This window comes from Schistocerca nitens, chromosome 5 (genome assembly GCF_023898315.1).
Source record: "Schistocerca nitens isolate TAMUIC-IGC-003100 chromosome 5, iqSchNite1.1, whole genome shotgun sequence".
In the NCBI taxonomy this organism is placed as follows: Eukaryota; Metazoa; Arthropoda; class Insecta; order Orthoptera; family Acrididae; genus Schistocerca; species Schistocerca nitens.
Genome location: NC_064618.1, coordinates 191,426,473 through 191,443,598, shown reverse-complemented (window position 1 = coordinate 191,443,598; position 17,126 = coordinate 191,426,473). Strand labels below are relative to the sequence as shown.

The 17,126-nt window shown below is 43.1% G+C and overlaps 1 protein-coding gene across 2 annotated transcripts in view; it reads left to right on the top strand.

Moving 5' to 3' along the window:
• Positions 1 to 10,448: 10,448 nt before the first annotated feature.
• Positions 10,449 to 17,126, top strand: part of LOC126259461 (B-cell receptor CD22-like) — a 158,845-nt gene continuing 152,167 nt past the window's right edge. The window contains exons 1-2 of one of the 2 annotated variants that reach the window (XM_049956287.1): positions 10,449 to 10,570; positions 10,742 to 10,863. In XM_049956287.1, the coding sequence (XP_049812244.1) occupies positions 10,755 to 10,863 (109 nt within the window). In that variant the 5' untranslated portion in view covers positions 10,449 to 10,570; positions 10,742 to 10,754. Of the gene's footprint in view, positions 10,578 to 10,741; positions 10,864 to 17,126 lie in introns of both variants that reach the window. The other variant, XM_049956288.1, reaches the window with a different exon arrangement.

The following is a 17,126-nucleotide window of genomic DNA, read 5'->3' as shown; positions in this document are numbered from 1 at the left end:
CACGCCGGGAACTCGCCAACTTGGTGGAGGCGTGGTAAAACCGCTATTAAGATAGTAGGCAAAATATGAGCAATAACGGAAACTGCGCGCAACCACTACATGTGCAGTCTGCAAATGTTGCCACAAATCAAGGCGCGAGTGATGAGCATCTTCAAATAGATATGTCGAAGTCCAGCCCCTTATACAGAGAACCGCCCTCCGACTTTGTTGTAGGAAATTTCTCCACAGCTGGATGAAGAAAAGACTCGGGGTCAGTAACACGCGACGGCAATCGTAGAAAACACGTGTCCATTTGTCGGCCCAACAACCAGACATCCGCAGCTGCTATGCAGTTGGAGAGGTAATGCTCATCGTCGAGATTACGACAGACGGCTCAGAGACGATAATCCGTCAGTCCTATAACATGGAGCCGCTAATTAGTTGGAGACTTCCAAGTCGATCTGAAATGCTCCGGAAAGATGCTATGATGAATATGCCGCCAAACCCCAATCCACCGCAACAATGGGAACTTCTGTTCTACTACGCTACAGGCGACACCACGCAAGAAAAGAACGCTCGTAGACCTCCTTCGCCCGCAGCAGGCGCTGTCGTGGAAGTTCGGCACCAGGATACACTATTTGATCAAAAGTATCCGGACACCCCCAAAAACACACGTTCTTCATATTAAGTGCATTGTGCTACGACCTACTGCCCGTTACTCCATATGAACGACCTCAGAGTCATTAGACATCGTGAGAGAGCAGGGTGCGGCGCTCCGCGGAACTCACAGACTTCGAACGTGGTCGGTGATTGCGTGTCACTTGTGTCATACGACTGTATGCGAGATTTCCGCACTCCTAACATTTCCTAGGTCCACTGTTTCTGATGTGATAGTGAAGTGGAAAAGTGAAGGGACACGTACAGCACACAAGAGTACAGGTCGATCTCGTCTGTTGACGGACAAAAAAATGATTCAAATGGCTCTGAGCACTATGGGACTTAGCATCTGAGGTCACCAGTCCCCTACAACTTAGATCTACTTAAACCTAACTAACCTAAGGACATCACACACATCCATGCCTGAGGCAGGATTCGAACCTGCGACCGTAGCAGCCGCGCGGTTCCAGACTGCAGCGCGTAGAACCGCTCGGCCACACCGGACGGCTGTTGACTGACAGAGACCGCCGACAGTTAAAGAGGGTCGTAATGTGTAATAGGCAGACATCTATCAAGACCATCACCTGGAATTCCAAACTGCATCAGGATCCACTGCAAGTACTATGACAGTTAGGCGGGAGGTGAGAAAAATTGGATTTTATGGTCGAGCGGCTGCTCATAAGCCACACATCACGCCTGGCGATGCTAAACGACGCCTCGCTTGCCGTAGGAGTGCAAACATTGGACGATTGAACAGTGGAAAAACGTTTGGAGTGACGAATCAAGGTACACAATGTGGCGATCTGATGGCAGTGTGTGGGTATGACGAATGCTAGGTAAACGTCATCTGCCAGCGAGTGTAGTGCCAACAGTAAAATTCAGGGTCCGGCCTTTGATGGCCGAGCGGTTCTAGGCGCTTCAGCTTGGAACCGCGCGACCGCTATGGTCGCAGGTTCGAGTCCTGCCTCAGGCATGGATGTGTTTGACTCCCTTAGGTTAGTTAGGTTTAAGTAGTTCTAAGTTCTAGGAGACTGATGACCTCAGATGTTAAGTCCCATAGTGCTCAGAGCCATTTGAACCATTTTTTTTTTTTTTTGAAAATTCAGAGGTGGGGTGGTGGTGTTATGGTGTGGTCGTGATTTCATGGAGGGAGCTTACACCCCTTGTTGTTTGTGGCACTATGACAGCACAGGGCTACACTGATGTTTTAAGCACCTTCTTGCTTCCCACTGTTGAAGAGCAATTCTGGGATGACGATTGCATCTTTCAACGCAATCGAATACCTGTTCGTAATGCACGTCCTGTGGTGCATTGGTTACTGGGCAGCCGGCCGGAGTGGCCGTGCGGTTCTAGGCGCTACAGTCTGGAACCGAGAGACCGCTACGGTCGCACGTTCGAATCCTGCCTCGGGCATGGATGTGTGTGATGTCCTTAGGTTAGTTAGGTTTAATTTGTTCAAAGTTCTAGGCGACTGATTACCTCAGAAGTTAAGTCGCATAGTGCTCAGAGCCATTTGAACCAATTTTTTGTTACTCGGCAATAACATTCCTGTAATGGACTGGCCTGCAGAGAGTCCTGATCTGAATCCTATAGAAAACCTTTGAGATGTTTTGGAACGCCAACTTCCTGCCAGGCCTCACCGACCAACATTGATACCTCTCCTTAGTACAGCACTACGTGAAGAATGGGCTGCCATTCCGCAGGAAACCTTCCAGCACCTGACTGAACGTATCTCTGCGAGGGTGGAAGCTGTCATCAAGGCTAAGGGTGAGCCAACACGATATTGAATTCCACCATTACCGATGGAGGGTGCCACAAAGTTGTAAGTCATTTTCAGCCGTGTGTCCGGATACTTTTGTTCACATAGTGTAATTTAGTTCCACAATGAAGACCGCGACGTCTGCAAATGCGAGCCTAGTGCCACCAACCGGGACCGGAGCAGAGAGGGACAATGTCACAAGCACGGAACGTAAATTACGCGCAACAGAGGCGTCGACACTGCGTCACTGTTTGCGCTTCGTAGTATTGTAAAATGCTGCAGCACGATAGCGGACGTTTGTAAGACCAATCCCTCTTGCACGTGGCGGGCCAGTGATTGTGCCACAGCGTACTTTGACGATGGACACAGTCGCCAGAAAATATTTGAATGCCGCTTGTATACAACGTTCTATCGTTATCGGCAGCGGTAGACTATGCTCAATAAGAACAATTCTGGATGCTAGATAGGCATTCACGTAGGCAACTCGCTGCAAAGGATAGAGGCGGCTCAGGGAGCTGTGACTCGTCATTATGCGGTGTAGTTCTCAAAACATGACGAAAGCTGACCGCCGTTGTACGGCCCACTGAAGACGTAAAGGTGATCCACAGATAGCAGGGATGTTGAACACACGGCAAGGGTGCTTGATCTTAGGGGGGCGGGTGGGAAGGGGGGGGGGGTAGCCCGCGAGGAATAGACAGCGAACATTCATCACACTTTCAGCCGGTCTCCAATGAGCACATCGAATGGCAGTTGGAACGCGTGAATAGTCTAACTTCTAGTACACATGATCACGCCGACTTCACCGTTAGCGTGACGGAAACGGAGTCGCTGTTTGGTCGCATTCAAAACGCGCTCGCACGCAGCGTCATCGATCGTTTTAGCGTAAACGGTGTTGCTGAGAATCGAGAGATGGTTTACCTTGAAGTTCTGATGGCGGCAAATTCGCATCCTCACGGAGGAAACGTTCCACATCTAAGGCTTCCGATTGTCTAAATTCCGGGCAAAAGTTGAAACGTCGAGTTCCTGAACGTGTTTGACATGATCTCAGTGCGATAAGCCCGCTCGCAGGCTAACTCACAGTGTAATGAAACACCAGCTCTCACGCTCCGCAGGCAGAGGTACGGCACGTCCACTCCGGTTTGCCGCTAAGGCCGGACTGCTCCTAGACCACGGGGCTCTTGTTCCTTATTGGCTCTTCTACATATTATTTATTAGCCGTCTTCGCCTGTGGCAGCACTTCTCAAACGCTTGCGTTCCTTCCCAGTTTCCTCACAGTGCATGTTTCACTACCATACAGTGCAGAGCTCGAAAAGTATATTCTCAGAAACTTAGGTCCATATTAGATTCTAGTATTGTCCTCCTCGCTCCGTCCATCACGGGTTATTTTGCTGCCTTGTTGCCTTAACTCTATCTACTTCGTAATCACCAATACTGAAGTTAAGTTTCTCGCTGTTCACATTTCTGCTACTTCTCATTACTTTGTTCTGTCTTTGATTTACTCTCAGTCTGTACTCTGTGCTGATTAGCTTCTTCGTTCCATTCAGCATATCCTGTAATTCTTCACCACTTTCGCTGAAGATAACAATGTCATCATGGAATCTTATCATTTTTATCTTTTGACCTTGAATTTCAGTTCCACTCTTGAATCTTTCCTCTACTTCGGTCAGTGTCCTTCGATGTATACACTGAATAGCCGGGGCGAAAGACTATATCCTCATGTTCCACCCTTTTTAATCCGAGCGATTCCTTCTAGGCCCTCCACTCTTTTTGTTCCATCATAGCTCTTTCACATATTGCGTAATATCCGTCTTTTCCTATTGCTTACACCTGTTTCTCTCAGAATTTCAAGTATCTAGCACCATTTTACATTGTCGAATGCTTTTTCCACATCGATACACCCTATGGACGTGTTCTGATTTTTCTTCAGTCTTGCTTCCATTATCAAGCATAACTTCTGAACTGTCTCTCTGGTGCTTTTACCTGTCCTAAAGTCAATCTGATCATTGTCTGACAAATCCTCAGTTTCCTTTTGCTCAGGCACTAACAAGTGCCAAAACCAGAATAACACGCCGACCCAGTGATGACACAGGATAAACTCTGGAAAAAAGAAGGATATGTTCGTATTTGTTGTCATTGCAGGTTGGGTGTTTTGCACACTGCACACTCACGTTGTCCATTCTAAAGTTTGTAAGACCTCAAAAGTTGTAGGGTAGAGTCGAAGAGTCCTTGTGAAATAATGTAGAAAACCGTTACAGTTTCAGCAGACATGATTTTCGTATACAGCCAAGCAGATGTAAATTCTAGGGAAGCTGATGGGATGTATCCGGCCAAGTAATCACCTAGCAGACATCCGACGCTCACCATGTTTTCAGCCTTTTATAGGTTAAGAGAAAAAGGGAACCTTGTACTACCACATAAGGACAGGGGAGCACTATGAATTATACACACCCCCACCTACTTCCGTTTTCGAAGGAGCAGGTCTGTCGCTAGACGTATCATTAGTCATAAAACGTTTTGTTTCTGAAGAATCCCAAGCCATATCAGTTGAAACAAGCCATTACGATTAATAATATTTTCCGTGAAACGTATTTACACCAATTATTTAATAATTTAATCCCAGAAGCATCGCCGGCTGGTGTGGCCGAGCGGTTCTAGGCGCTTCAGTCTGGAGCCGCGCGGCCGCTACGGTCGCAGGTTCGAACACTGTCTCGGGCATGGACGTGTGTGATGTCCTTAGTTAGGTTTAAGTATCTCTAAGTTCTAGGGGACTGATGACCTCAGATGTTAAGTCTCATAGTGCTCAGGGCCATTTGAACCATTTGAACCAGAAGGATCCTGTCGAAGCCAAGATTTCCGTGGCAGAATAATCCGTGTGTTCGAGTATGGATAATTTACTGGGTTGCGAAAGGCTTTTGCGGCGATCATGTTCAACGCATCTTTCACGAACAGTGCAGTTGTCTGACTGATGTACGCTCTACTACACTGACAAGGTGCCCTGCATATTCCAGTCCTACGAAAGCCCAGATCGTCCTTTGCCGAATCGAGAAGAGCACAAGTCTTTGTAGGCTGGCGGAAGATTACTTTGACATAATGTTCCTGCCTAATTTCGACGAAATATTGGCGTCGTACGAGAGGAGCCTCCGCGAAATAAACCACCCATTGTCCTCTTGATCTTGTTGATGGTTACGTTTCTTCTGCCTTAAAACTGTGCAGATCTGGTGTGGAGAATATCCATTATCTTTGAACCCATATTGTAAGCGTTCATGCTACTTTGCAAGCCAGTCTCCCTCAGACACAACATGTTACCGGTGCACCAACTTCCGGGAACAATAAGACTGGAAGACCAAGAACAAAGTGCTCGGATAATAAAAGGGATGTAGTCCTTCGTCTTTCTTGTTTAATCTATACATCGAAGAAGCAATGACGTAAATAAAATAAATATCAAAGTGGGATTAAAACTGAAGTTGAAAGGATTTCAATAATACGGCATGATGGTCACATTGATACCCTCAGTGAAACCGATGAAGAATTATAGGATCTGTTGAGTGGAATGAACAGTCTCATGATTACGGAATGGACTGAGAGTAAACCAGAGAAAGACAAAGGAATAAGCCGTAGCAGAAATAAGAATAGCAAGAAAGTTAACGTCAAAATTCTTGATCACTAATTTGATAAAGTGAAAGAGTTCTGCTACCTTGGAAGTAAAATTATCCATGGCGGACGAAGCAAGGAGGACATAAAAAGTATACTAATACAGGCAAGAGAAATCTGCTAGTATCAAATGTATTCCTTAAACTGAGAAAGAAATATTTGAAAGTGTACATCTGGAGGATAGCACTGTCTAGTAGTGAATCGCCGGCCTTTGTGGACAAGCGGTTCTAGGCTCGTCAGTCCGGAACCGCGCTGTTGCTACGGTCGCAGGTTCGAATTCTGCCTCGGGCGTGGATGTGTGTGCTGTCCTTAGGTTAGTTAGGTTTAAGTAGTTCTAAATCTAGGGGACTGATGACCTCAGATGTTAAGTACCATAGTGCTCGGAGCCATTTAAACCATTTTTTAGTAGTGGAACATGCACAATAGGAAAACCAGAACATAAGAGAGCCGAAGAAGAATGGTGAGGATTGGGTGGACTGATAAAATAAAGAATCGGGAGGTTCTCCCAGAATCAGCAATGAAAGGAACATATGGAAACCAATTACAAGGAGAAATGATAGGACAAGTGTTACATCAGGTAATATCCTCCATGATAGTAGAAGGAGCGGTAGAGGGTATAACTGTAGAGGAAGACATGGATTGGAATATGTGCAGCAAACAACTGACGATGTAAGTTGCAAGAGCTGCTCTGAGATGAAACGTTTGTTACAGGAAAGGATTTCGTGGCCGTCCGCATCAAACAAGTCTGAAGACTGACGAGTAAATATATATAAGTGCAAGCTAATACCGCAGCCAAGCTACCCCACTTTGACATTCTTCCTCCACTGACAAGGCGTCGGGTTGCAGGTAGAACTTCATGGTGAAACTAAAGTAATTATGGTCAAAGATAATCGTAAGTATTTATACGAATCCACACGTCTCTGCTCTATTAATTTTCTTATAACGTTATTAGTCTCTTTTTTCCAGACATTTACTTGTCTGGTGATGAAAATTTAGCTGTGATTTGGATGGGGATGTCTTTAATAAATTCCAAGGAAATGGTCTGTGAAAATGGTCAATGAAAGTAGTTTTTCAAGATATTTACATTATAGATATCGCACATGAGCTCAAAGAGTTTAATGGAGACATGCTTGCATATGTGCATATGGGGGACGACAGACTTTGGGTGTATTGAATTTAAACAAACTTCTGCAGAAAAGCAATCAAGACCTCAGATGGTATTCGGACTGCATCCAAAATAATAAGGAGGAAGAATTTCTTGTATAGAAGAGCTATACAGGGAAACCAAGTTGATGACAGTATTACGTACACAGATGATGACGTAGCTGAACATGAGGTGGGATGAGCCGACCTCGGGGAAGATCTATTTGGGTTTCAAATAAATGGAAGAAAAACCGATTGGTTTTGGAAAATAAAAATAAGAGTCGAATTTACGGTTATGGCACTTCTAGTTTTCAAGAAAGTGTGACGGGAATACATTACTTGAAATTATGGAGATAGCAGGGATACAACACAGCGAGCGAAAAGTTATCTACATCTTGTACTAAAAGGAGTCAAAAGGGAAAGAGTATTTGAGAGGGGAGTTATTGTGTATCCATGTGTACAATAAGGAAGCAGTAAACTAAAAACAGTAGAAATTTTGAAAGGGAACTGTGGGAGAGCGAAGGAAAAAAAAGTGAGTCTCCCCGATCACAGTCAAGTCTGTCAGAATCGGTAAAGACTTTGAAGGTAAGCTGAACGGAATTAATAGGGTGTTGAGAAGAGTTTGTAAGTTGAATACCAGCTGAAGTAAAACGGGAGGAACAGGGTGTAGTCGAATTAACTCAAGTGATTATGAGGGAATTAAATTAGGAAATTACGCTAAAAATAGTAGGTTAGTTTTGCTATTGTCGACTAAAATAAATTACGAATGCCGAAGCAGAGGCGGTAAAGAATGTAGACTGGCAAGAGACAAAAAATCCATTTCAGACAATGTGACATTTGTTAACTAAGAATAAATATTAAAGATTTAGGGAATTTTTCTTGAAGATCTTTGTCTTGCTTGAAGCATTGTACAGAAGTTAAACGTGGACTATAAACACGTTAGACAGGAAGAGAATAGACAGCTTTGGAAACACGGTTCTAGAGAATAATTCTGAAGATTAGACGGGTACATCTAACAGTTACTGACTAGATATTCAATTGAATCGAGCTGTAAAGAAATTTTGTGGCACAACTTGGTTAAAATATATGATTCATTGGATATACACATGTTTGAGGTATCGAGGTATCTTTAGTCTGGCAATGGAGGAAAATGCAGCGAGTAAACTATATGAAGGAAAACCAAGGCTAGACTACAGGAGGAAGGTACAAACGGATACACTTGTATTTGCTGTCGTTGTACGAATATGAAGACGATTGCACATGACAGATCAGCGCGGACACTCATCAAACGTGCCGTCGAACTGAGAACCACTGTAACAAAATAGTAAAAGAAACATGAAAACAGGTCAAGCGGGAAGTTGACAATAGTCGTGAACGTAACGTACTATGCCGTTTCACTGATTATTAACTATTTCGACATTTCGGGATCATCACCGCAAACTACCGCATGTAGCTTTTACTTTGGCCGTATTGATACTGTAACCGCTCAGTGTCATTCAGTACGATCACGACAACACCCCTCGATTGACATTAACACTCGTGGTATCACTCGCCTTCATACATGGCAGTGGACATTAGAAAATTCATGACACATGCTCAATGGTAGTCAATTGATTTAAATGTATTTCCTGGCTGACTCTTAGTTCAATTACTGCCACGGGGGTGAGGAGAAAGAACACATCCTGGTGGTACCAGTATTATTCGTATTTAGATGTCCGATTAATCTGAATGGTTTGCAATGTTCCAGCGATTCTATTCGAACTCTATGCTGATGTACCGACAAGGACCACTTTCGCAGATAAATATGCAAGTACGTAATTGATGTTCAGTTTCTCAATATAGTTCGTCGCTCTCACACATTATACATCCGCTGTAAGAACAATTTAATGTATTTACATTTTTGGTGTCCCACAATATTGGTTGGCTAAATATTATGCCGATACTTTGCATACAACTTCCACAGATATTGTTTATCATGCAGTCAAGACTACGTAATGAAGCCAAAATCGTGGATAAAATTGAAATGTAGTTTGTTTATTAACACTTCTCTTTTCAATGATTAAATAAGAACTATGAATCGGGATTGGAGGTGATGATCCTATCCTTCTTTTTTAGAATTTTAGGTCCCCGTTAATTAATATCTGGTAGTTAATAAGGGAACTATTTTTTATGCTGGCGCGTTGTTTGTATCAGTAACCCCCGCAACCATCTCAGGATAAGATTATATTAATGTTCCGCGTTCAGACGTTTCACCATTTTATAAAATGCGGAACTACGTAAACTGTAGCTTTCCGCTGCGCACAAATTTCGTGGGTTCCACAACCATAATAGTTTCCCAACAGCATCTTTCCCAGCTAACACAAAGTCTGAATTATGTTGTCGGATTCATTTTCACTTCACCCGACAATAAACGTCTCTGTTCACTTCGTCACGCTTAATGTATTTTAAACGTGATTGAAGAGTCTTTAAATAATCTCCTTAACGAATTTCGCAGTCGCGTACCACTTATCCATCGACTAGCCTGATCGAGATAAGTGAAGGTAGAGAGCTCAATAATGTGTCACATGTTCTCTTATATGTATTAAAAAACAAACGCGCCCCTATATCTTTCTGTCCAGCTTGGTCTTTGCTACTTTGCTTTTTATTACTTTTCATTATATTGCTTCTTAGTAATACTGTGCAGTTATTAATGTTTCGTGTTACTTTCCCCTTTTTAATTCTTCCCCGATTTTAATTAATATGGTGCTAATTGACACGCCTGCCCGCAAAGTACCGTTGTATACGATGCGTCAAATTACTGTGTTGCTGTTTAAAGATTAACCGTCATGTTCCAAATAAAACATAATTTGCTATTATGTTCTTATTACACGACATGTTGTGAAATATCTGCAAGCATTCGCTGCGAGCCACCAGTAATTTGCTGTATGTACGTATCCAAAAGGGGCGTCACTCAGATAATCTGTTTTTAAATCAAAAATAACATTTTTACCTGGTAACCGTTGTCGTCTGATCGTCATGAGTATTAAGGGCTATGTTTTTCTTGGTAATGTTATGTAGCTTCCCACAGCAGACCCATGTATAATTTTCCTTATATTTTTCTTATTAAAAGCACACATGCGTTAGTACTTCAGTATAAAAGAAGAAATACGTCACCTACTCAACGACCCACGTCGAAACAGCAATGATGCGCCATTCCTCACCCAAGAGGCAGCTTAATGCACGCGCAGATGGCATGATTGCTGACAATTGCTCTAATCGGCCAGCCTGCAGAGCACTGCAGCGGAGCGGACCAGTCTCAGTCGCGAGGGGCCCAGCGATAGGTCGCTGAGAATGAGCTCCGTCTAATACTGAGAAATTCAGCGAGCAGCAGCATCACACGTCGTAAGAAGTATATAATTACATTTGTCAATATGTTCAATATGAGGTGTTCGTCAAAGTTTCTTCCCAATTACTTCTTTCTTCACTCTCGAAACTACTGGCATCTGTAACGATTTTTGTCGTCAAAGTTATGAACGAAGTAACAAGTAACAAAACCTTTTTCGATCTTTACAGGTTTCAGCCTGAAATGATGACAGTTAATCGTAATATAATGGTACGGCGGGCAGCAGCAACAGCCCGGCCCACCACGGTGATCCTGGTGTTTATGATTTATCTACAGAATGTCGCTGCACAGGGTGAGCTAACGATTAAACTTGTCACAGAACTAGGTTATTTCAGTAAACTGTCACATACCATAGATCCTACATCCTATCAGCAGCGATTTTTGACCTAAGGCTAAGTGCTAAGTGTTCCAGATAAAACTGTCCCTTCGTACACTTAATACCAATTTTTACTCAAAATCTGACTGTATGAAGATGCTTGTTTTTCAAAACCTTCAGCTGTAGCCATTAAGTGCTTTCAAGGAAAAGCTGTATTGCACGAGAAAATTTATACATATTTTTTATTTGTTATGCTCATAATATCGAGAAACCACTTGTAAAAAGTATGAGTTTTTCCATTGAATTTTCATAACAATGACAGTATATTCATTTCATTCCAATTGAGAGTTATCTATGTGGGAAATATGTTTACTGTAGTGCCATTTGAGTTTCTGGATCAGTTTGATTTACAGCACTACCTTGAATTCCAAATGAGATGTGACAGTCCTCAGTTACGGCCTTCCATCGTTATTTAATCTATCGGATACCTATAATAATATGTGTTTCAGGTAATCAGCCAAAGCGTGTATAAAAACTTGAGCGCTAGAGGCGTATAAGCAGAGGATATAGTATGCAGAATCTAGCATCTGACGACAACAAACTGAAATCAAACGAATGTTAAAGAAATTCGAAATGTTTAAAGAGTAGAAGGCACATGTTCAGATATTTCATTAAAAGCGATAGCAGAAACCCCGAAGAAACAATTATATTTCTTAGTTTTGCCATTTAAATTTCCTATTATCTAGTTCGGAAAATGCGTTGATTCACCGTTACAACTACGTTTGAATCGTTTTGTTATCTGTCTTTCAAGAGACGATGGAAAACAAAGCTTTTACACATGTGCATCTATGGATGAGTGGTTCAATACTGTCTTCCCCAAACGCTGTTAATATTAGCCGGTAGTCAATTTGTTTGAAAGGAAATCGTTGACGATATTAACCCCATAGAAGCTTGACCTCTTGTGCAACTTTTTCTGAAGCTACCTCATCAGACAAAAGATAGAACTTAGGACATTCCGTGCCTGCAGCGCAGTTAATAATGTTCCCTTTGTGTTGGGACTTATCACTGAAACAGAGTACAATATCAAAAGTAGAAGTTAATAATACATTAGAATGTTCAAATGATAAACTGACACTCTTCCATGAACCTACATATCTATACTGTGTTTAATGAGTTCCACAAACCTGTCGATATCGTTTCGCAAAATCGTCCAGCAAACAAATATATTGTTACCTACTGTCCCAACAGGTACAGTCTTCGAGTTGATGAGATACTAGTAATTAGAACCATATCGTTCTTCATAGGAACTATGATGAAGGAAGTAGTTTTGGTACTACTCTGAGGTACTGTGGCAGGTCTAATACGGTTCACGACAGCATTTTTCGCTTTGAGTGAAAAGAAATTTTTCGCTTAAATCACACAATCATATTTTAATATTTTCCTTGATCTAAAGTGGGGAAAGCTGCAGTTAAGACATGTGAAGTGTAAATCTTCAGTTATCTGCAGGCTACCTCGTGCCATCATGCAGACAAAGGGCTGATTGCTAGTATGTGTTACGTAGTACATGGATTTGCTAACGAAGGAAGGAAGTGAATTTCTTACCCGTAGAAGGGGTGTTTACCTGACATGGTTTTCCTATTAGAAATTATGTGAAGTCCACTCTTATAATGATAATAAAGTCATCGTTAAATGTGTATGGAGAATTACGCCCTTCCCGTCTCCTGTGTCCAGGATGTATACATTTCGACACGTAGTGTAACTAGCATTGGAGTTTCACCTCTCTCGTTGTCAGCAATAATCTAACTCCTAAAGTTCACTCGATTTTATGAGCTTATTCATTTAATATTATTTTCTTGACAGCACAGATAGACAATCTTATTGGAGTATTATTAACGAACTGCTGCTACAGTATTTCCCCGTAGGCGACTGACAAAATTCCCGAACTATGGGGTATGAACATCCACAACATTCGGTTCAGTCACTTGTCCACTGAGCCACTAAGTAACTTGTGTAGTTAAAACCGACTCTCACCTCGATCGTAAAATGTCAGTATTAATCAGGTGCTGGAATGACTGTTCCTTTTATTAATGCGCTCAAGTTACCAGTGCCCTCGCAAGTTCTTCATACATCTCGTTAACATATACTGCCGGGAAAAAATTTGTACAACTGGAGAGAGGACATTGATTTTGATCTGATGACGGCATATGCCACCACAGGATAGTAGTTGTACCGGTAATGGTTTCAACATCGTCCGCCAATAGCATACTTGTTTAGCTACCAGAGCGCCATCCATCCCTGTACGTCCCGATAGCTGAGTGATGCCGGCACGTTAGCTCAACGTGTTCGGTGAGAAGGCTGCGTGCTCTTTGTAATAAAAAAACTGAGTCAAGGAATCAACGATCAGCTTGAACGGATGTCTTGTGACGTCCGCCCAGACTAAACGCAACGAACTATATCGGAAAAAAAAAACAGTGGTCAGCGTGAGGGATTAATATCCTAGGGCCCCGGGTTCGATTCCCGGCTGGGTCGGCTATTTTCTCCGCTCAGGCTCTAAGTGTTGTGTTGTCTTCATCGTCATTTCATCCTCATCTGGCGCGCAGGTCGCTCATGTGGCGTCGAATGTAACAAGACCTGCACCAAGGCGGCCGGACCTGCCCCGCAAGGGGCCTCTAGGCCAACGACACCAAACGCACATTTCCATTTTCCATCCATCCCTTAAAAGAGAATGCTCACACTACAGTGCAAACGCGTGAAGCAAGGAGGCAGCCATGACAGGGAGACACATTAGTGCTTCCTACAGTCATATGCGCGAGTTTGTAAGGGCTCAAATTGTACCCTTCCGAGTGGGGGGCCAGTCCTTTAGGAGACCTGCCACTCAAGCTGAACGTGCTGCATCAGCTGTGCAACGATGCTGGTATCACTGGTTACGTGAGCATTGTAACATCGTAGAGGAGGTTCTAGACGTCCACACAGCACAGACGCCCAAGAGCATCGTCTTATTGTAAGGCCAGCAGTAGCACATCGTACAGTTACCGCAGCACAGATAAGCGAGCTTGTCAAGCCAGACGTGTCAACACGAACAGTTGCGAATCGGTTGTTACCAGTGGGACTGCGGGCACTCATACCTCTAGTCCAGCTTCTACTCACGCCACAGGATCGACGTACACAGCTGAACTGGTGCCGTGAGAGGATACATTGGGAGATGGAATGCCGCGATGCACTCTTCAGCAGCCGGCCGAAGTGGCCGTGCGTTTCTAGGCGCTGCAGTCTGGAACCGCGAGACCGCTACGGTCGCAGGTTCGAATCCTGCCTCGGGCATGGATGTGTTTGATGTCCTTAGGTTAGTTCGGTTTAACTAGTTCCAAGTTCTAGGGGACTAATAACCTGAGAAGTTGAGTCCCATAGTGCTCAGAGCAATTTGAACCATTTTTTGCACTCTTCAGCTCTGAAAACAGATTCTGCCTCCATGCCAGTGATAGTCGTTTGCGAGTACGACGTACACACGGTGGGCGCTGTCTCGTAGACTGCATTCGTCCAAGACACACTGGCCGCACCCCACGCCTCAATGATCTTGGGTGCGATAAGCTGCAACAACGCTATAACAATGTTTCACCAATGGTATTTCTAGTTGGGACGCTAACCGGCGCTCGGTACATGTATCGGTATTGTTAGACGCGTGCTTTTGCCGTCCTTGCGGCAGTAAGGTGATTTATTGTTCCAAAAGGGTATTGGGCACCCACACACTGCCCATGAAACTCAACTTGCTCTACAAGACGTGCATCAGCTTCCCTGGCAAGAACCATCTCCGGTTTTGTCACCAATCGAACACCTTTGGCGTATGATGGGATGAGAAGTGATTCGTACGACTTTACTAACAACTCTTACAGAACAACATGAACAATTCGAGCAGGCGTGGATTAACGTACACCGGGACAGTATTCGCCATCTGTATGATTGACTGGATGCCGGAGTCAGCAACAGCATGGCCGTCCATAGAGGCTACACCACACATGCTAATATGGAAGTTTCAGTACAGGTCGATATCTGGCACCTCAGAACCACTAGTGTAATTGAACTGTACAAGTAACCATTTCATACACTCAAGATTCATTGTTGCAACCATAAATCTTGACATGATTGGAAATCATTAAGGTGTGTACAAATTTTATTTCCGTTAGTGTATATGAAATTCAGAGACATTGAAGCTGAATAAGATCACATTTGGTTTCTCCCGCTCATTCTGATATTAGCACACAGTGTCAATCTGATGTGCACAAAACTGAAATTTATTGACGTAGCTTGTTTCTTAGGGCGTACTGCCAGACTAGAAAAGACACGAATCAGCAAATTCGGAAATCTTCTTTTAGCTGGTCTTTTACTAATTGGATGTACCAAAAATCATCTGTATATGCTGATGTTTTCTGCCTAACAGTCTAGGAAGAAATATGACACAACACAAAATGTTAGAACACGTGCTACATTCATCTCAAGGCAACGTAAAATTAAAGGAAGATCTTCCAACACACTGTATTCGCCTCCTTCATCATTATATAAAATACAGACAGTTATACTGCGGTGAACTGTAATCGAAACGTTGCTAACACAAAAACCTGCAAGGATCCATAACTGAGGAAGAAGACGTGCGTCAGTGTACTCTGTTCCCAAAACTCCTGTAACGGGCTGGAACGACGTTCGCCGTGACCTTACACTCTCCTTGATGATCGCAGTTTGTTATCCATCGCTCCGTAATCGCATTTCGGATAGCAGCTTGGATCCCAGTCGTTAGGGTACGTTACCACTTATCAGGGGTACTGAACACCTGTCCGGGGATACAGCAGAAAATCAGAGCTTTCCCTTATATCTATGGCTAAACGAGGGCGTCCTTAACATTATGGACTGTTTTTTCTGCTGGGTTCATACGTTGAATGCTCTGCAGGACGCTGAGTAAATTGTCACACGTCAGGAACTCAGCCATTATTTACGTCTCATCTCTATAGCACTCAGAATCGCACAGATTTCAGCATGAAATACATTAACCATACTGGAGAGACGGGTCCTGAAAATAACGTCAGGCAATATGGTGGCAAAGCCAACAGTGGTCCCTGGTTTGGATTCATCTGTAAATACTACGTTAAAATATAGGTGATCAATTAATTTTTGAATATGTTTATTATAAAAAATAATGTTGAGTGAACAGTTTATAGCATACTGTCAAGTATAAAATTATCCTAGTTTTCATGAAGAGAACTAGTAATACTTGGTTCCAACCCTGACACTTTATAAACACAAGGTGCACCTGTATACCTAAAATTCTCTTTTGTTTGTATATCCGTTTTGTCGCTCATGAGCGATTGTGTAACGTCGGTCAAAGACGTTAACTGGTTATGTTGGTGGCCGAGCGGTTCTAGGCCCTACAGTCTGGAGCCGCGCGACCGCTACGGTCGCAGGTTCGAATCCTGCCTCGGGCATGGATGTGTGTGATTTCCTTAGGTTAGTTAGGTTTAAGTAGTTCTAAGTTCTAGGGGACTGATGACCTCAGAAGTTAAGTCCCATAGTGCTCAGAGCCATTTGGTTCAGTTGCCTGAATGTTTGTTTGACCACAAGGAGCGTTCTTGGATCAGCCAATAGCTGTTCAGCTACCAATGCGCATGCTTCTTGATGTCAAATACTTCAAGCTCTGTTATTTTTTATCTCCAAACATGTGGCTTCCAAGAGAATTTCTTGTAAGTTAAGAGACCCAGACACCTCACTGAGTCCTTAAAATGTACAACACCACATTTACAGAAGACAGATGAATTAAAACGAGAGTATTCGTTATTAAAAACAATGAGGTCAAATTTTCCAAGGGCGAAATTAAAATCTGTTCCTGCTTACCATCCCATCTCTTCGTAAGTGTCAGTTGTAATTGGCGAGAGTAAGACGTGGGAGTAGATGGAAATGTAGAAGTCGTTAACAAATAAGAAGGAATTCACAGGTCATCTCATCTCGGGAATATAATATTGTTAGCAGTTGCAAATAAAGCTGTATCCTGTAAGATACCGCTAACTTCAATAAATTTATCTGGGAGAGTATTTGAAGCCTGTATTGAAAGAATGTTCAGCAAGAAAGAGCCGCAGAAAAATGCGGAAATGATCACTGAATCCATTTATGTGTAACTATCAGATGATAGTTTTTCTTCACATAGTATCGTATTTAGGGCCAGTATGGAAAAATATGAATATCGCTTGCAGATGCATAGT